This window comes from Gadus morhua, chromosome 11 (genome assembly GCF_902167405.1).
Source record: "Gadus morhua chromosome 11, gadMor3.0, whole genome shotgun sequence".
NCBI lineage: Eukaryota > Metazoa > Chordata > Actinopteri > Gadiformes > Gadidae > Gadus > Gadus morhua.
The window spans coordinates 30,408,385-30,428,951 of NC_044058.1; the positions used below are offsets into that span (position 1 = coordinate 30,408,385).

The following is a 20,567-nucleotide window of genomic DNA, read 5'->3' on the forward strand; positions in this document are numbered from 1 at the left end:
ATCGCGCTTCAGAAACGGCCAATCATAGGAAAGCCCGCCCTGCCTTGGTTCCCTCCCCCATAGTGCCAAAATTAAATTCGAACGAGAGCGTAAAAACATCTTTCGCGAGAGGTTTTGCGCGCGCTGAGGTAATTTGCGCGCGCGAGAGGCTGTTTTGCGCGCGCAGAGATCATTTGCGCGCTCGCAGTTAATATCTAAGCGTGTGGAATAATATAAATACGCCCGAATGCATCTTTTATCACATTAGTGAATTATGGCACTAATGTGTCGCCATACACGCTGTTGGTGGTCGGGGATTACAAATTTTTCAGTGCTACGGCTCACGCCTAGGGATAACCCAATAGCGATAGCCTTAAAAGGCTGCGCGTATACTCATAGAATCTAGAGTTACAATAAGTAACTATCGTTTCAGCCATTTACTGTACAATTCAGAATTGAATGAGAGGATGGCTGAGGAGGGCTGTCAATCAAATATCGCGCTTCAGAAACGGCCAATTATAGGGAACCAAGGCCCGCCCTGCCTTGGTTCCCTCCCCCATAGTGCCAAAATTAAATTCGAGCGAGATCGTAAAAACATCTTTCGCGAGAGGTTTTGCGCGCGCTGAGGTAATTTGCGCGAGCGAGAGGCTGTTTTGCGCGCGCTGAGGTAATTTGCGCACGCAAGAGATCATTTGCGCGCTCGCAGTTAATATCTACGCTTGTGGAATAATATAATACGCCCGAATGCATCTTTTATCACATTAGTGAATTATGGCACTAATGTGTCGCCATACTTACGACTCTGAAACCTCCCCCATCCTTCAGCCACGCCTTCTGACGTCCTTTGACTGACGGTGCATGGTGCAGTGGGCACGAGGCTCTCCGGTATAGTAGGGGCGGTAATGACTCTCCGGTACAGTAGGGGCGGTAATGACGTTCAGTTACAGTAGGGCGCAGAGCTGCGCCTGCGCAATATACGGTCCGCCTTTGTGATTTCCAAGACAGGGAAAAAAACAGCTGGATGTCTGTTAGCTCCTCTGTCAGCTCCTCGGCTAACCCACCTGGCTAACCTCATCCTCCGCTCTCCTCAGGTAGGATTACTACCGTATACCTACTAGACTCAGACCGTAGCCTGGTGACTGGGACCTGGTTACTGTCGGTGAGACCCGAGCTGTTGGAAACTGGTGTTTGAGCTGCTAACAGGCTACTGGAGAGCTAGCCGTCTTGTTGTCACTCGGTTCAGCTGTAGAGTTTATATCTCTAGGCTGGCGGCGGGTCCCCCAAAGGGAGACCCCCCCCAAACCCGGGAGACCCCCCCCCCCCAACGGGAGAGACAGTCACTAGTAGTGTTACTAGTAAGCCTGACTAGTAATTTTCTGGTCGTAGAACTATCTATTTACTAAGCAGAATCTAAAGCGACCTACAGTGAATACAGAGACAGGTCAGTAAGGAGCAGGTAGGGGTTAGACAGTACAGAGACAGGTCGCTAAGGAGCAGGTAGGGGTTAGACAGTACATAGACAGGTCATTAAGGAGCAGGTAAGGGTTAGACAGTACAGAGACAGGTCATTAAGGAGCAGGTAGGGGTTAGACAGTACAGAGACAGGTCATTAGGGAGCAGGTAGGGGTTAGACAGTACAGAGACAGGTCATTAAGGCGCATGTAGGGGTTGGACAGGTCATTAAGGAGCAGGTAGGGGTTAGACAGTACAGAGACAGGTCATTAAGGAGCAGGTAGGGGTTAGACAGTACAGAGACAGGTCATTAAGGAGCAGGTAGGGGTTAGACAGTACAGAGACAGGTCATTAAGGAGCAGGTAGGGGTTAGACAGTACAGAGACAGGTCATTAAGGAGTAGGTAGGGGTTAGACAGTACAGACAGGTCATTAGGGAGCAGGTAGGGGTTATACAGTACAGAGACAGGTCATTAAGGAGCAGGTAGGGGTTAGACAGGTCATTAAGGAGCAGGTAGGGGTTAGACAGTACAGAGACAGGTCATTAAGGAGCAGGTAGGGGTTAGCCAGTACAGAGACAGGACGTTAAGGAGCAGGTAGGGGTTAGACAGTACAGAGACAGGTCATTAAGGAGCAGGTAGGGGTTAGACAGGTCATTAAGGAGCAGGTAAGGGTTAGACAGTACAGAGACAGGTCATTAAGGAGTAGGTAGGGGTTAGACAGTACAGAGACAGGTCATTAGGGAGCAGGTAGGGGTTAGACAGTACAGACAGGTCATTAGGGAGCAGGTAGGGGTTAGACAGTACAGAGACAGGTCATTAAGGAGCAGGTAGGGGTTAGACAGGTCATTAAGGAGCAGGTAGGGGTTAGACAGTACAGAGACAGGTCATTAAGGAGCAGGTAGGGGTTAGCCAGTACAGATACAGGACGTTAAGGAGCAGGTAGGGGTTAGCCAGTACAGAGACAGGTCATTAAGGAGCAGGTAGGGGGGTTCTTTCCAGGTATAGGTGTGGTTTCCAGGTGTGTAGCAACCAATAACGTAATAACTGCCAATAACTTAATCATTATAATTTAATAAAGCCAATAACGTAATAACTTGCAAATAATGAAATAAAGTTGTTGAGCCAAGAATGTACTAACTTATTAAGTTATTTGCTGGTTATTTTGTTACTGGCCTTGTAAGAAAAAAATCATTTTTTCTTGAAGTTCTGCGTTGCAGTTTTCAGTATGGCATAATAATATAATTCATAAGTATTATATGTCTGCAGCTCCCCATTTCAATATTATCAAATCATACTGCTTTATTCACCAATAATCATAAACTGATTTAATGCACATGTTTATCCACACATGCACAACCATGCAGTTCTTGAACTAAAGAAATCTAGAGCATAATCAGACAAACATTCAAGTTATGATTATTGGTGAATAAAGCAGTATGTTTATTTACATTATTGGCTTTATTTTATTTAAACGATTACATTGTTGGCAGTTATTACGTTATTGGCCGTTATTATGTTATTGATTGCTACAAGGTGTTTCCAGGTAGATGTATAGTTGTGGTTTCCAGGTAGATGTATTGTTGGGTTCCAGGTGTTTCCAGGTAGATGTATTATTTGGTTCCAGGTAGGGCTGGGTGATATGGGCCAAAATGAATATCTCGATATTTTTTTACTATATCTCGATACACTATATATCACGATATATTTTGAATCTCCTCTAGAGCACATCATAAATGCTCGATTCAACCATGTCTGGCATAATGTTACGTCAGTAATAATTCTAGTATTCCTGAAATATAAGTCTGCATGTAGATTACATGAAACAACATATTGTTTAAACTCATTAGTGCTTTGTATTGGAACAATTTAGAACTTGCACATAAGAAAAGGAAAATCACAGCAAGTTAGATTTACCAACACAGCATTTATTCAAACCGTTAATTATTTATTAACTGTTAATAATAATTATTATATATACACTGCCAGACGACGGATCCAATGCTATTCTTTTTCAAAACCAAATCCTCAGTTTCCATCCTTTTTTCTCTCTCTCGCTGTTCTCACTCACCGGTCGGAGGTACACACACCTACAGCAGCGCGCCGTCCAGACTACGTCACACACGCGCGTCCATGAGAATCTCGCGGACTCGCAACGGGCGGGGGGAGTGAGTGTGTTTGTGCCATTGCATGTCTTTACCTTTTGTGGAAGAGGGAGAGACGTCGGACGCACAGAGCTTTTGGCCGTGATATTATACAATTATATTATATTATATACTATTATATATAGAGCTCCGGGAGTCGCAAACGGCAACAATCACTTTCTCCTCCATGCTGCAGTTCACCCCGGACTGCACTGCACTGAGTTTGACGGTTGAACGCTGATTGGCTGTTTACATTACACATGTCACTCAGTGACCACGCTGTTGAACGCTGATTGGCTGTCATCACGAGAAATTAAAATACATTTCAACTTTGTCGCGCCACAAATCCTCGTGAACGCGCTCGCCTCTGCACAGCGAAAGTGTGGCGCGACAAATCAAAACTTGGTGCCGGTTTTCTCTCGCGAAGAATTCGCCCGATACGCGTCTACGTTCACTTTATATGGGATTTTGTCGCCCCGTCGCGTTTGGTGTGAACGCACAATGAGTATGCCGGCGGCGGCAAAAAGAAACAGATTACGTGCCAATTTGTATTCGATGTTCGCGACAGGGGCATTTTATACATCCCCTGGAGAACATCTCGCGGTACATCGCATATATTCGATATATCGCCCAGCCCTTCCAGGTGTTTCCAGGTAGATTTATTGTTGGGTTCCAGGTGTTTCCAGGTAGATGTGTTGTGATTTCCAGGTGTTCCAGGTAGAGCAGTGGTTGGCTGATGATGGTGTATCACGATGGAAGCTCCTGAATATCTGGACTTGGATGAGATCGACTTCTCTGACGATGCTGTGGTGAGTTCAGCTCCAGGGCCCCATGTGAGGAACACTCTGAGTGTATTAATAACTGATCAACAAATCACTCATTATATGAACAGCTTCATGTAAACACAAGCTGTTCAAAGAACCTTCTACCCACACACAGTTTGCTTAGCGGTGTTCCAGAAGGCAACGCGTGTTCTAGAACAACACCCACACTAGGGCTGGCTATCGTGGCTAATTCCCTAAATCGATTTGATTTCGATTCATACGGTTCTGAATCTATTCATTTCGATTCAATCTGCTATTAAATAATGAAAATGGCTCAACTGTGTTGCAAAATACAAATGTACTTTATTTTTTTTATTTTCATCTTAAATAACAGGTTTTAAGTGCAAAGTTTTAAATTGGACGGTTTAATTTTGAGCTGTAAACAAAACTGTCGCAAATCTCAAGAGTGTAATTTTGGAATTAGAAAGGAATTGCCACATTCCATCGCTGCAAATCGCATGAAGGCATTGTTTAATAAAGTGAAATAATAATAATAATAATGGCAACAAAAAAAAAAAAGAATAAAATCAATCTCATGCTCTATGAATCGATATTGCAAAATTTAAATGAAATCAATCCAAAATTGATTAAATCGTCTTCTTTACCCTGCCCTAACTCCGCCCACGTCCATCAGCTTCCTCGCTAGTTGAATTCTGCCACGGCGGGGCTGGTTTGACCTCACCCCAGCCTGTCTGAACGGACTGCTCTCTCTTCTGCTCCCAGTATTCTGTTCCGTCCGCCAAGAACATTCCAGAGTTGTCCCGGAGATCTGAAGTCCTCGGAGAGGAGAGAGCAGGTAACCCCCCCTCCCCTGGTAAACCCCCCCCCCCCCCCCCCTCCTGGTAACCCCCCCCCCCCCCCTCCAGGTAAACACCTCCCCCCTCCTGGTAACCCCCCCCCCCCCCCCCCCCCACCTCCAGGTAAACACCTCCCCCCCCCTCTTGGTAAACCCCCCCCCCCCCCCCCCCCTCCTGGTGAACCCCCCCCCCCCCTCCTGGTAACCCCCCCCCCCCACCTCCAGGTAAACCCCCCCCCCCCCCCCTCCTGGTAAACCCCCCCTCCTGGTAACCCCCCCCCCCCACCTCCAGGTAAACCCCCCCCCCCCCTCCTGGTAACCCCCCCCCCCCCCCTCCTGGTAACCCCCCCCCCCACCTCCAGGTAAACACCTCCTCCCTCCTGGTAACGCCCCCCCCCCCCACCTCCAGGTAAACACCTCCCCCCCCCCTCCTGGTAAACACCTCCCCCCCCCCACCTCCAGGTAAACACCTCCTCCCTCCTGGTAACCCCCCCCCCCCCCTCCTGGTAAACACCTCCCCCCCCCCCCTCCTCCAGGTAAACACCTCCTCCCTCCTGGTAACCCCTCCCCCCCCCACCTCCAGGTAAACACCTCCCCCCCCCCCTCCTGGTAAACACCTCCCCCCCCCCCCCTCCTGGTAAACACCTCCCCTCCCCCCCCTCCTGGTAAACACCTCCTGCTCCTAGATTTTGTTAAGCTAACCTAGATGAGGCTAAACTAACCGAGATGAAGCTAAGATAACCTTGATGATGCTAAACTAGCCTAGAGGATGCTAAACTAACCTGGATGATGCTAAGCTAATCTTGATGATGCTAAGCTAGTCTGGAGGATGCTAAGCTAACCTGGAGGATGCTAAACTAGCTTGGATGATGCTAAGCTAACATGGATGATGATGATAAGCTAACATGGATGATGCTAAGCTAACCTGGAGGATGCTAAGCTAACCTTGATGATGCTAAGCTAACCTAGATGATGCTAAAATAACCTGGATGATGCTAAACTAGCCTGGATGATGCTAAACTAGCCTGGAGGATGCTAAGCTAATCTGGATGAGCCCCTCTGCCCCACAGCGCCCCCCGGCACCTGGAGCCGCTCAGGGCCGTCCAATGGCGTGGGAGGGGGGGTCAAACCTGCAGGCCTCTCTGAGGTCCACAGCAAGTTCAGACCGGTGAAGAGGGTCTCCCCCCTGAAGCACCAGCCGGAGGACCCCCACAGCGACTCCGAGGGGAAGGCCCCCGGGAACGGCGAGGCCCCCGGGAACACTGGGGCCCCCGGCAGTCCCGGGGGGGCCCCGGGGGAAACCAAGGAGGAGCCGGACAAGCCGGGCCACGCCCCCTCCTCGGAGGGTCCGGGCGGGCGGGGTGCAGAGGCCCCGCCCCTGGGCGCCGCCCTGCTGGGGGAGCTGGAGCACTACGACCTGGACATGGACGAGATCCTGGACGTCCCGTACCTGAAGAGCAGCCAGCAGGCCTCCACACTGCCCCGGCCCCCCGCCCCGCGGGCCCCCCCGCCCTCCGGCCTGGGGGGCACACTGGACCGTAAGCACGGGGCCCGGCGGCCGGGGGCCGGCCTGCACCACGAGGCCCTCAGCCTGGCCGGCTACAACCAGGTGTGTGTGTGCAACTAATCACCTTTTGATCACGATTTAGGTAAATGTTTAGGATCAAGTTTAAACAATTTTTCATTATTTTCTTTTTTTCTTTTATTCATTTAAGGAACATCATATTTGTACCGTATTCTTGATTTGCGCGTTATGTGTGTGTGTGTGTGTGTTGATTTTACCGTGTGTGTGTGTGCAGTACTCCATGTCTCCAGTCAAGTGGTCCGACCTGAAGAAGTCCAAGTCCATGGATCCAGACCACCTCCAGGTCCATGGGCTGTCCGCAGCCTCCACGGCCCAAAGAGAGCTCTCCTCTGCCGGGCTGCTCAGCTGCTCCACCTCCCTGTCTTCCTTCTCCGACCCAGGTCAGTCCACACACTGGGTTAGGGTGAGGGTTAGGGTCAGACCCCCGGGTTAGGGGTCAGGGTTAGGGTCAGGGTCAGGGGTCAGGGTTACCCTAACCCTAACCCTGACCCTAGCCCTTTACACCCGTCCTGCTGTGCTCATGTCTCCCCTTCCCTCCCCCAGACAAGCTGCTCTCAGCCAGAGTGTACCCAGAGACCGGCCTCAAGGTGGGGCTGGACCCCCCCTGCAGCGCTGGGCTCCTGTTCCCCCCCGCCGGGAGCTCTGCTGCCAGGCCCTGGGCCCCCACTGGGGGGGCCACGGCCAGAGGAGGGGGGGGGGAGGTGGACGAGGAGACCAAGAAGAACCAGAACATCATCAACATCATCCGAGAGGGACAGATCTCCCTGCTGGTGAGAAGGACATCATCACCGAGACATGACCTCACCAGAGGCCCCATGACCTCACCAGAGGCCCCATGACCTCACCATAGGCCCCATGACCTCACCATAGGCCCCATGACCTCACCAGAGGCCCCATGACCTCATCACCAGAGCCCCATGACCTCACCACCAGAGGCCCCATGACCTCACCACCAGAGGCCCCTTGACCTCAGAGGCATCATGACCTCACCAGAGGCATCATGACCTCACCAGAGCCCCATGACCTCACCAGAGCCCCATGACCTCGCCAGAGAGTAGGGACGTTATATTCACAGATGAATCCAAGATGTCATCGTCATTCACCATTAAATCAGTTGAGACTTTTCAGATATTTCTAGTAATTAGTGTCTTTCTCTCACCCTGTCGTCCTGTTGAACTAACGGTTAAGCCGTGTGTGGAGGGTGGAGGGTGGAGGGTGGAGAGTGGAGAGTGGAGAGTGGAGGGTGGAGGGTGGAGAGTGGAGAGTGGAGGGTGGAGGGTGGAGAGTGGAGTGTGGAGGGTGGAGAGTGGAGTGTGGATCAGTCTTAATCTGGGGATTCTGAAGAGAAATTTCATTAGTTCGAGCCCCACTGCTGAGTCAGTACTGAGTCAAAATAATATGTATGAAATACGAATTGGATTATAGAGAACATTTGAGAGTTCTTGTGACCACTCCTCCCCCCTCTTCCTCTCCTCCCCCTCTTCCTCTCCTCCCCCCCCAGCCCCACCTTGCGGCTGATAACCTGGAGTTGATCCTGGACGAGGAGGGCAACAACCTGCTGCACCTGTCGGCGGCCCAGGGCCACACGGACTGCCTGCAGCACCTCACCTCACTGATGGGGGAGGACGGCCTCAACGACCGCAATGCCCAGCAGCTCACCCCGGCAGGCCTGGGGGTGAAGGTACCTCCACAGTCTCACGCCATGCATCACTCCTCCACCACCACGCCCTCGGGTCAGCGTCACTGGGGCTGGGCTAACTGCCTGACTGTTGTGACAATAATATGCTCTCATTCTGCCTCTGGAATCCGGACCTTAATCAGTGGTGAATAAAAATGCATACAGAATCAATGACTAAATATGACCTACGGTGCTCCAGTCAGGAGGCTCTAAGGTCCTCCAGGAGGCTCTAAGGTGCTCTAGGAGGCTCTAAGGTTCTCCAGGAGGCTCTAAGGTGCTCCTGGAGGCTCTAAGGTGCTTCAGTCAGGAGGCTCTAAGGTGCTCCAGTCAGGAGGCTCTAAGGTGCTCCAGACAGGAGGCTCTAAGATGCTCCAGGAGGCTCTAAGGTGCTCCAGTCAGGAGGCTCTATGGTGCTCTATGGAGGCTCTAAGGTGCTCCAGTCAGGAGGCTCTAAGGTGCTCCAGTCAGGAGGCTCTAAGATGCTCCAGGAGGCTCTAAGGTGCTCCAGTCAGGAGGGTCTAAGGTGCTCCAGTCAGGAGGGTCTAAGGTGCTCCAGTCAGGAGGCTCTAAGGTGCTCCAGGAGGCTCTAAGATGCTCCAGTCAGGAGGCTCTAAGGTGCTCCAGTCAGGAGGCTCTAAGGTGCTCCAGTCAGGAGGCTCTAAGGTGCTCCAGGAGGCTCTAAGGTGCTCCAGGAGGCTCTACGGTGCTCCAGTCAGGAGGCTCTAAGGTGCTCCAGTCAGGAGGCTCTAAGGTGCTCCAGTCAGGAGGCTCTAAGGTGCTCCAGTCAGGAGGCTCTAAGGTGCTCCAGTCAGGAGGCTTTAAGGTGCTCCAGGAGGCTCTAAGGTGCTCTAAGGAGGCTCTAAGGGGCTCCAGTCAGGAGGCTCTAAGGTGCTCCAGTCAGGAGGCTCTAAGGTGCTCTAAGGAGGCTTTAAGGTGCTCCAGGAGGCTCTAAGGTGCTCCAGGAGGCTCTACGGTGCTCCAGTCAGGAGGCTCTAAGGTGCTCCAGTCAGGAGGCTCTAAGGTGCTCCAGTCAGGAGGCTCTAAGGTGCTCCAGTCAGGAGGCTCTAAGGTGCTCCAGTCAGGAGGCTTTAAGGTGCTCCAGGAGGCTCTAAGGTGCTCTAAGGAGGCTCTAAGGGGCTCCAGTCAGGAGGCTCTAAGGTGCTCCAGTCAGGAGGCTCTAAGGTGCTCTAAGGAGGCTTTAAGGTGCTCCAGGAGGCTCTAAGGAGGCTCTAAGGGGCTCCAGTCAGGAGGCTCTAAGGTGCTCCAGTCAGGAGGCTCTAAGGTGCTCCAGTCAGGAGGCTCTAAGGTGCTCCAGGAGGCTCTATGGTGCTCTATGGAGGCTCTAAGGTGCTCCAGGAGGCTCTACGGTGCTCCAGTCAGGAGGCTCTAAGGTGCTCCAGTCAGGAGGCTCTAGGGTGCTCCAGGAGGCTCTAAGGTGCTCCAGGGGGCTCTACGGTGCTCCAGTCAGGAGGCTCTAAGGTGCTCCAGTCAGGAGGCTCTAAGGTGCTCCAGGAGGCTCTAAGGTGCTCCAGGAGGCTCTAAGGTGCTCTAAGGAGGCTCTATGGTGCTCTATGGAGGCTCTAAGGTGCTCCAGTCAGGAGGCTCTAAGGTGCTCCAGGAGGCTCTAAGGTGCTCCAGTCAGGAGGCTCTAAAGTGCTCCAGTCAGGAGGCTCTAAGGTGCTCCAGGAGGCTCTAAGGTGCTCTAAGGAGGCTCTAAGGTGCTCTAAGGAGGCTCTATGGTGCTCTATGGAGGCTCTAAGGTGCTCCAGTCAGGAGGCTCTATGGTGCTCTATGGAGGCTCTAAGGTGCTCCAGTCAGGAGGCTCTAAGGTGCTCCAGGAGGCTCTAAGGTGCTCCAGTCAGGAGGCTCTAAAGTGCTCCAGTCAGGAGGCTCTAAGGTGCTCCAGGAGGCTCTAAGGTGCTCTAAGGAGGCTCTAAGGTGCTCTAAGGAGGCTCTATGGTGCTCTATGGAGGCTCTAAGGTGCTCCAGTCAGGAGGCTCTAAGGTGCTCCAGGAGGATCTAAGGTGCTCCAGTCAGGAGGCTCTAAGGTGCTCCAGTCAGAAGGCTCTAAGGTGCTCCAGGAGGCTCTAAGGTACTCCAGGAGGCTCTAAAGTGCTTCAGTCAGGAGGCTCTAAGGTGCTCTGGGAGGCTCTAAGGTGCTCCGGGAGGCTCTAAGGTGCTCCGGGAGGATCTAAGTTGCTCCAGGAGGCTCTAAGGTGCTTCAGTCAGGAGGCTCTAAGGTGCTCCAGTCAGGAGGCTCTAAGGTGCTCCAGTCAGGAGGCTCTAAGGGGCTCCAGTCAGGAGGCTCTAAGGGGCTCCAGGAGGCTCTAAGGTGCTCTAAGGAGGCTTTAAGGTGCTCCAGGAGGCTCTAAGGTGCTCTAAGGAGGCTCTACGGTGCTCCAGGAGGCTCTACGGTGCTCCAGTCAGGAGGCTCTAAGGTGCTCCAGTCAGGAGGCTCTAAGGTGCTCCAGGAGGCTCTTAAGGTGCTCCAGGAGGCTCTGAGGTGCTCCAGGAGGCTCTAAGGTGCTCCAGTCAGGAGGCTCTAAGGTCCTCCAGGAGGCTCTAAGGTGCTCCAGGAGGCTCTAAGGTGCTCCAGTCAGGAGAAGTCCAGGACATTAACACACAGATGTACTCAGTTCTCGGTCCCTTGGTTTGGTGACCGTCTGAACCTGTCGTTGTTTCGACAAAGGTTGTGCTGCCCTCTGCAGGGACATCATGTAACGTGTGTGTGTGTGTGTGTGTGTGTGTGTGTGTGTGTGTGTGTGTGTGTGTGTGTGTGTGTGTGTGTGTGTGTGTGTGTGTGTGTGTGTGTGTGTAGCATGGCCACTTGGAGTGTGTGAGATGGATGGTGAGTGAGACGGAGGCGATAGCCGAGCTGAGCTGCAGTCGGGACCACCCCAGCCTGATCCACTACGCTGGCCGCCACGGACAGGTCTCTATCACGGCGGCCTTACCGTACACATGGCCACAGGTTAGACTGCGCCATGTACCTGAAGGTGTTGTGTGTGTGTGCTACAGGAAAAGGTGTTGCTATGGTTACTGCAGTTCATGCAGGAGCAGGCCATCTCTCTGGACGAGGTCGACCAGCAGGGGAACACTGCGGTCCACATAGCGGCCCAGCACGGACACCTCACCTGCCTCCAGGTACGCACTCACACACAGAGACACAGCCCAGGCTCCAGGTGAGGCTCCAGGTGAGGCTCCAGGTGGCTAACGGTGATGTCTCTCCAGACACTTGTGGAGTACGGCTCCAACGTGACGGTGCTGAACCTGCAGGGGGAGCGGCCCTCCCAGTGCGCCGAACGACAGGGACACACCACCTGCGCACGTTACCTGGTCGTCGTGGAAACCTGCATGTCCTTGGCCTCCCAGGTGGTCAAACTCACGAAGCAGCTTAATGAGTGAGTCGCCAATCAACCAATTACTAGAACCAGCCATTAATCACTTCTGACAATGTATTCTAGAAACCTTTATACGGGGTGACGGTGTATTCTACAGGCCTGTTTACGGGATGACGGTGTATTCTACAGGCCTGTTTACAGGGTGACGGTGTATTCTACAGGCCTGTTTACGGGGTGACGGTGTATTCTACAGGCCTGTTTACAGGGTGACGGTGTATTCTACAGGCCTGTTTACGGGATGACGGTGTATTCTACAGGCCTGGTTACGGGCTGACGGTGTATTCTACAGGCCTGTTTACAGGGTGACGGTGTATTCTACAGGCCTGGTTACGGGCTGACGGTGTATTCTACAGGCCTGGTTACGGGCTGACGGTGTATTCTACAGGCCTTTTTACGGGCTGACGGTGTATTCTGTGTGTTGTCACAGACAGGCCTCAGAGCGATTGGCGCTGCAGAACCAAATGCAGAGAATACTAGATCCAAACACATCGTCTCCAAGGTAACCAGATCTCCTAAGCAACCCCACATCTCCTAGGTAACCACATCACCTAGATCACAGCACATTCCCTTGGTAACCACATCTCCTAGGTTACCACATCTCCTAGGTAACCACGTCTCCTTGGTAACCACATCTCCTAGATCACAGCACATCTCCTAGGTAACCACATCTCCAAGGTAACCACATTAGGGCTGCAACTAGCGATTATTTTAATAATCGATTGATCTGTCGATTATTTTTTCGATTAATCGATGAATCGGATAGAAAAAATAATAAAAAAATTGGAATTGCCGCATCTTTATTCAAAAACGGAACATTACTTCAAATTCACAGTGCAGACTGAAGTGTAAAAACACCAGGTTATTGCTCCAACGTCCCGGAACTATTAAAAGTAATATTAAATAATAAAAATATTAAAAAAACATAACTGGCATAACACAAAAAAAAACATACAATGTATGATATACTTTTATATGAAGGGATGTCCATGGTTAACCGGTCAAACCTATTGATACCATTTTCAAGACTCCTTGAAATAGAACTTGTAATATTGCTTTAATTGCTGATAAGATGATGATAGTTCAAGATAGGACATTAAAGGTCATAATTCTATCTTTACTATATTTTGTATTACTGGGAAAACAAGTTTTCACCAAAATCTCAATTATTATAATTTATTTTCTGTTGCATTTGAACGCATCAATCATATTACTGAGCCGACCTGAACGCATCAGATTTGACACTGTTTGTGACCATTGCTCAGTTTTTTTTTTTAAGTTAACTAGCTCTATATCCTGCCGATTTTAACATGGATTCAAAAACTGCATTACTATTTTTAACTGACGGGACTTTCTACACCGTCCGGTTGTGTGATTACTGCCGCTGCTTTGAATGACTGTTGATGCACACGGTGCCGACTTCAAGCCCGTCTGCACACCGTCTGCAGCAGCAGCAGCAGCAGCTGACAGTTTTCGGTTGGACTAGACGGATACTGAGTTGAAGGAGTTTTTTTAACCCAAAGACAGTGAAGGTACAACACTTTTATGTAGGCCTATAGTCCAGTTTTAAGATATGACCAAAATACAAGCTGTGGTCGCTCACACTAGGCCATCTGGCCGTGGCCGTTTTCCCACCTAACCGTGCTCAAATCTGCCAGTGTGAGTGTGGCCAGTCTGGCCAGGCCAGGCCAATTTGGCCACTTGGGAGAGGTGTGCTGCTACGGTACGGGCCGCTACGGTACAGATGCTAATGAGCCGACCCGCGCTACGCAACCTGAGCTGGATGACGTAAAGTCCATGTGACGACCACGGACATAATAAAGGCGACAAGCCTTCTTTCCCATTAAACGGTAAACATGGCGTCAAGCGGTTCAACTGTTGGTGTGTTCTCTGTGTTGTCCATTGTTGTTAAAACTCTGACTGGCGGCAGACTTTATTATGGTCCATGCAGCGGACGCTTGGTGATGATGTGTTACGACGTGATGACGTATGTACAAGAGCCTACCGTGGCCAGGCCACAGTTGCGACGGCCAACGGCCACGGCCAGATGGCCTAGTGTAAGTGCACCCTAAAGCTCGCTGTGGGCGTGCATGAACCGTGAACCATCCTGTCGGCGGCTGGCTGTAAACAGTGCTGCGCCTATGAGTAACTTATTAATCGCGCGACACAACGAATCGACGACCAAATTCGTTGCCAATGCATTTAGTAATCGATTTTTATCGATTTTTATTGATTCGTTGTTGCAGCCCTAAACCATATCTCCTAGGTAACCACATCTCCTAGGTAACCACGTCTCCTTGGTAGCCACATCCCCTAGATCACAGCACATCTCCTTGGTAACCACATCTCCTAGGTAACAATACAACAACGCACCCCATAAATAACCAAAACGTTTCTCTCCCTCTGTGCACTACAGTTCCCATCAGCCCTCGCTGGGGGCGTGGCCTGAGATGACGCTGACGGCGGAGGGGACTCCAGAGGAAGGTCATTGGGTGGTGCGCCAGGGGGGTGTGGCTCCCGCCTCGGTGCTAGGACTCCTGGGAAAGGAGCCTCCAGTGGAGAGGAGGGAGCTGAAGCTGGCCCGCCTCAAGCAGCTGATGCAGCGCTCGCTCTCCGAGTCCGACTCGGACGGGTACCCCCCGGAGGAGGGCCGGGCCCCCCGCCACCTGCCGCTGGCGGAAGGGGACCCCGGGCGGCGGGCCCCTGGCCCCTCCCCCCCGGAGGCCGACCCGGACCAGAAGGCCACCAGCCCCAAGAGCGCTCTGAAGTCGCCGTCCTCGCGCCGCAAGCCCCCCCACAGCCTGAAGCTCCGGGTCACCTTCCACGAGAGCCCCGCCCCCCAGGAGCCAGGGGCCGCCAAGGTGCATCATGGGAAAGAGAGGACTCCTACGGGCGGGTCGGAGGGCAAGCGGCCGTTCGGAGCCTTCAGGTCCATCATGGAGACTCTGAGCGGGAACATCAACAACCACAACAACAACAGCTCTAGCCAATCAGGAGCTAGACACTCCACTTCCTGTCCAGGCTCACCGGGCAGGAAGTCTGAGATCAAAGCCGGTCCCTCTGGAGGAGGCAAGGCTAAGACGAAAACCAGCAACGTTTGACCTTTAACCTCCCTGCTGGTCTCTCTCTCGCTTGCTCACCCTGAAGACCAGACCCTGAAGACCAGACCCTGAAGACCAGACCCTGAGGACCAGGACCAGACCCTGAAGACCAGACCAGACCCTGAAGACCAGACCAGACCCTGAAGACCAGGACCAGACCCTGAAGACCAGACCCTGATGACCAGACCCTGATGACCAGACCCTGATGACCAGACCCTGAAGACCAGACCCTGAAGACCAGACCCTGAAGACCAGACCAGACCCTGAAGACCAGACCCTGAGGACCAGGACCAGACCCTGAGGACCAGGACCAGACCCTGAGGACCAGGACCAGACCCTGAAGACCAGACCAGACCCTGAAGAACAGGACCAGACCCTGAAGACCAGGACCAGACCCTGAAGACCAGACCCTGAAGACCAGACCCTGAAGACCAGACCCTGAAGACCAGGACCCTGAAGACCAGACCCTGAAGACCAGAAGACCAGACCCTGAGGACCAGACCCTGGGGACAAGACCAGACCCTGAGGACCAGACCCTGAGGACCAGGACCAGACCCTGAGGACCAGACCCTGAGGACCAGACCCTGAGGACCAGACCCTGAGGACCAGGACCAGACCCTGAGGACCAGACCCTGAGGACCAGGACCAGACCCTGAGGACCAGACCCCGAGGACCAGGACCAGACCCTGAGGACCAGGCCCTGAGGACCAGGACCAGACCCTGAGGACCAGACCAGACCCTGAGGACCAGACCCCGAGGACCAGGACCAGACCCTGAGGACCAGGACCAGGACCAGGGTCTGAAGAGGACCTCCTCTTTGGTTGAATCAACCTCTCTCCGCTGCAGTATTTTGATGAACACTTTTAACTTGTATTTACTGTCGTATTATATCACTGTTTGACTTTCTTTCAAGGTAAAGTTAATGTTTGGTTACCATGGTTACAGTATTACTGGCCTACTGAGGATTTTTTCTAAACACTACGGTATTAAGCGCTTTCTAATATTTATGGTTGATCATGCACACATGTTACACTTTTGGGTTTTAGATGTAGTTAAATTCACGCACAGCCAATGTCTCGGGCACTTTGACATGTATATATGTGTGCCGGTGTGTATATAAATAAAATAGTCTTTTGATACCTAGTAATCCACTTTCAGTTATTCTCCTTATGATCTCTGGAGAGTTGTTGGCGTGAGGAAGTACTTTTTTTATATTAGTGAGGCTGGATTGAATTAGTAGCTGTTATTAAGGTGAACTAATGGATCTTATCCCCCATCTACATTATGTCTAAAGCAGCCCGACCCCCCCGACCTATCGGGTGCTACCTGTGCTTGCTGTCCAATCAGAGCAATCGGTCTTCAGACGGTTGTATTTAGTAATCCCGTGTAGACAACCGCTCATAGTTCTCAGAAGTCTTCTGGTTTCTATTTTCTAATAAGCTGTTAATATTAGACGTTAGAAAATTGATAACATTCTGTCAGATGTAAGGGTGGAATGAATGGTCCTCCGTTTGATTTGGACTGGACAGTGCCAACTCCGTTAGCATCAAGAAGAACAAGAGTTGGGTGCTGCATGCAGCACTCGCCTAATAAAATTATCATATAAGTATGATAATATAATCATGATAGGATAATATTAATATTCCTGGTAGTATAAGTAAGGGATAATGCCCGACGAGGTGTCCATTATCAGGAATTAATGGGTTGCCTCCGCGAAGTCCATTAATTCCTGATAATGGACACCTCGAAGGGCATTATCCCGCTTATACCACGGTCACTTACCAACGGTGACCAAATTAAGACCATTAATTTATATTTTCATGCGTTTTACAATCTGAATATAAAGTTTTCCACAAAACATACATTTGTTTCCCTGGTTACGCCTGAGGGTCCGACTAATACCCGGAACCACCATTACACGCCCGTTGGGTTCTCATGCAACGGAAACGTTGTTCACTCCTCCAGTAATTAGGACGGACCATAGCTACGGCTTTAGAACGGGAGGTAGCGGGAGGTAATATAGTCCGCTGAGCTTTGTTTTGTTTCCCGTTGCTATGGTTACTACTATTTTAGAGACGATACGCCAGCTAGCGCATTAATTGAGAACGGTAAACAGACAATTTGACGGAACTACTTGTCCAGGTGTCCGTATATCAGGAGTTAATGCACACCCTGCATCCAATCAGAATCTAGTATTCCCGCAGACCGTGGTATAATCATAAATAATTGATCTCGTTATAGAATAAAAATGATAGGCTCCTACAAGACTAATATTCATGATCATGCAATAATATTGGGAAGATAATTACTTTCTCTCCGTTGAAACCCATTCATATTTTTCGACCTCATAGGCCCCATGGGCTCTACCGGAAGGGGCGTGGGGTCGCCACTCTACAGAGCTCGTAAGTACGCCCCTTCCGGTGTACCCCTCATGGGACCTCTGGGCGAGAACAATTAGAATAGGAATCAGTGGTAAGAAATTTATTATTCTCTGATACCAGTCATTAAATGCCTTGGATTACACAAAAGTTTTGTGTGGGCCCAAATAATAATTTTTCACATAAAGAGTTTGACCGTTTATTGTGCATTTGTTCAGTTAAAGGCTTTAGAGAAAAAACAATGAGAAAGACTACATGTGACGTATGTGACGGCACGCTCCCTGCGACTCCCCATCGGCATAACTGAAAATCTACACATGCCCCGACATATAATGGTTTTCACCTCCTTGATGCTGTTATCCTCCCCTGGAAAAAAGCGGTGAAGTGGAGCAGAGAGATCCCGTCTCTACCAGAGTGGTGGTGATATAAGTGGAGCAGAGAGATCCCGTCTCTACCAGAGTGGTGGTGATATAAGTGGAGCAGAGAGATCCCGTCTCTACCAGAGTGGTGGTGATATAATTCGAATCGAGAGCAGCGAGGGGCTGTCTTTCACAAAGCAGCCTCACACAAAACCTAACATTATCAAACCTCTTCGCAAATTTTTTTTCTTTTCTTTGCATGAAAAATTATAATTTAAATCCACAAACAGCATGTGTGTAATCGAGGGCATACAAAGACTGGGACCAGAAAAGAATGACTTTCTCTCCATTGAAACCCATTCTAACTTTCCTAGCCCAGAGGTCTTACGAGCTCTATTCTTTTTATTCAATCACATGACTTTTTTCGGGTAGTTTTACTTCCGGTGAATTATTTGGTGGTTTACCAAACCAAAAGGGGCGCCGCAGTGCAAGGACCTGCTCTAGATTTATCCGAGTATACCAACACTTTAAACACGATTTCACGTTTGCGATACCTCCAAAAAGTTAGTTTGTGTGGTGGCATCAACCCTTATGCGTTGAAGAAGAAAGATTTCGGTACGGATTTGGAATTGTACCCAGCAGTAGTTTCCCGACATCTCCAAATACCTGGTCCTGTCGACATCCTTCTACACCACGAAACAGATGAAAGCATGGAAGAGTATGGAAGCCTACAACTTCTTTGTGTGCGGCTGGGTGAAAGACCTTGGCGTGAAAAGGCTGCCTGACAAGTCCTGCATCGTTTATGCCCGTGTAAGTATGATATTTGCGATGCGATCTGTGCTATGTTTGTAGTGTAAACAAACCGCGATTTCTCGATTCTAACTTTCCCCTGCTCTTCTGTTTTAGGTCAACCATTCTCAGAGATCTACGGAGACTCTACTGAAGACATGGCTATTAGTGAAAGAAGATGGAGAGGTGATTACAGCGCACTGCAACTGCATGGCTGGGTAAGAAAAACATAACATTTCTCTCACAACTTGACGAGACGAGTTTGTATTGTTGTTGTAGCTTGCCTTGAATTACTTTCCATGCCCATCGATCCCAAACTCTAAATGCCACAGAATACAGTAAATATGTTTATTTTCGCTTTTATTAGCTACGATATTGAGTTTTTCTATTTTTTCTGTGCACAGGCTCACGTTGGAGCTGTACAATATGCCTTGGAGACAGGTGTGAGATGAGTCAGTCACGTGCACAATGAAGAAAAGTAAATGTCTCAAGCCATCCCATCTCAACAAGGTAAATTATATATTTTGTAAAATTCTATTGAAGATTCTTGAGAATAAATACTAGTTGCCAAATAGAAATAATGCTAAGGATTTTGTGATTCCAATATCTATCAAACTTACATTTTTCTATATTATTTTCTACAAAATAAGGTTATTCTGAGTTTAGCTTATTTCTCTATATTTTTGTTTGATAGATCCCAGTGGCTGCTGTATCAGATATCGACTTTGCATCTGCAAGAGCTAAGAAGAAGAGACTTGATGATGCTATTTCTGGCTCAAGCCCTGAACAAAGCAAATCTCCCTCCACGAAAAGGGTCTCCCCCTGAGATTTATCCCCTAGTCAGCAACCACCAGTCTCCCAAAGCCCATCCTGGACTACCGAACACCAGACAGTCTGTCAGCCAGAGACCTGCATGGTTTGTGTGAGCAGTTCAAGATGCCAGATCTGACCCCTGCTCCTATAGCAGCCGTAGAGCGAGAGACCAGGAAGCATGCAGCCTCAAGGATATGGTTCAGGCAGAGAGCAGGCCGGATAACAGCGTCCAAGCTTAAACAAGCCATTCGGACAAATGCAGACAGGCCAGCAAAAAGCCTTATCAAGGCAATCTGTTAACCAGAATCAAACATATTCTCTACTGCAGCTACAACGTAATTGTTTTTATTTTTCAAACCCCTTTTTGCAATAATGCAAAATTTACTGTTTTCTTTTAGATAAGAATAAATAAAAATATATCCATACACATTATCTCATCTCATCACATCTTCGTCCGCTTATCCGGGGTCGGGTCGCGGGGGGAGCAGCTCAAGCAGGGGGCCCCAGACTTCCCTTTCCCTGGCCACATTGACCAGCTCAGACGGGGGGATCCCGAGGCGTTCCCAGGCCAGTGTTGAGATATAATCTCTCCACCTAGTCCTGGGTCTTCCCCGAGGTCTCCACCCCACTGGACGTGCCTGAAACACCTCCCAAGGAAGGCGCCCATTGGGCATCCTTACCAGATGCCCGAACCACCTCAGCTGACTCCTTTCTAAGTAAAGGAGCAGCGGCTCTAATCCGAGTTCCTCACGGATGGATGAGCTTCTCAACCTATCCCTAAGGGAGACGCCAGCCACCCTTCTGAGAAAACTCATCTCGGCCGCTTGTGTCCTTCCGGTCATCACCCAACCCTCATGACCATAGGTGAGGATAGGAACGAAGATCGACCGGTAGATTTGCGGCTCAGCTCTCTTTTCGTAACAACGGTGCGGTAAAGCGAACGCAATACCGCCCCCGCTGCTCCGATTCTCCGGCCAATCTCACGCTCCATAGTACCCTCACTCGCGAACAAGACCCCGAGGTACTTGAACTCCTTCACTTGGGCTAAGGACTCATTTCCTACCCGGAGTAAGCAATCCACCGGTTTCCTGCTAAGAGTCATGGACTCAGATTTAGCGGTGCTGATCCTCATCCCAGCCGCTTCACACTCGGCCGCCAGACGATCCAGTGAGTGCTGAAGGTCACAGGCCGATGATCCAATGAGGACCACATAATCTGCGAAAAGCAGTGACGAGATCCTCAGACCACCGAACTGCAACCCCTCCCTACCACG

At 50.5% G+C, this 20,567-nt stretch overlaps 1 protein-coding gene across 1 annotated transcript; it reads left to right on the forward strand.

Annotated features, from left to right (window-relative positions):
• Window positions 1-936: 936 nt before the first annotated feature.
• sncaip (synuclein, alpha interacting protein) lies at window positions 937-16,102 on the forward strand. The gene is made up of 13 exons (XM_030370903.1): window positions 937-1,070; window positions 4,282-4,382; window positions 5,121-5,193; window positions 6,264-6,802; window positions 6,993-7,158; window positions 7,322-7,548; window positions 8,280-8,459; window positions 11,275-11,388; window positions 11,475-11,600; window positions 11,688-11,857; window positions 12,285-12,356; window positions 14,271-15,031; window positions 15,213-16,102. The coding sequence occupies exons 2-12, from the start codon at window positions 4,326-4,328 to the stop codon at window positions 14,953-14,955; spliced, it is 2,409 nt and encodes an 802-aa protein (XP_030226763.1). The 5' UTR covers window positions 937-1,070; window positions 4,282-4,325; the 3' UTR covers window positions 14,956-15,031; window positions 15,213-16,102.
• The last annotated feature ends 4,465 nt before the right edge of the window (window positions 16,103-20,567 follow it).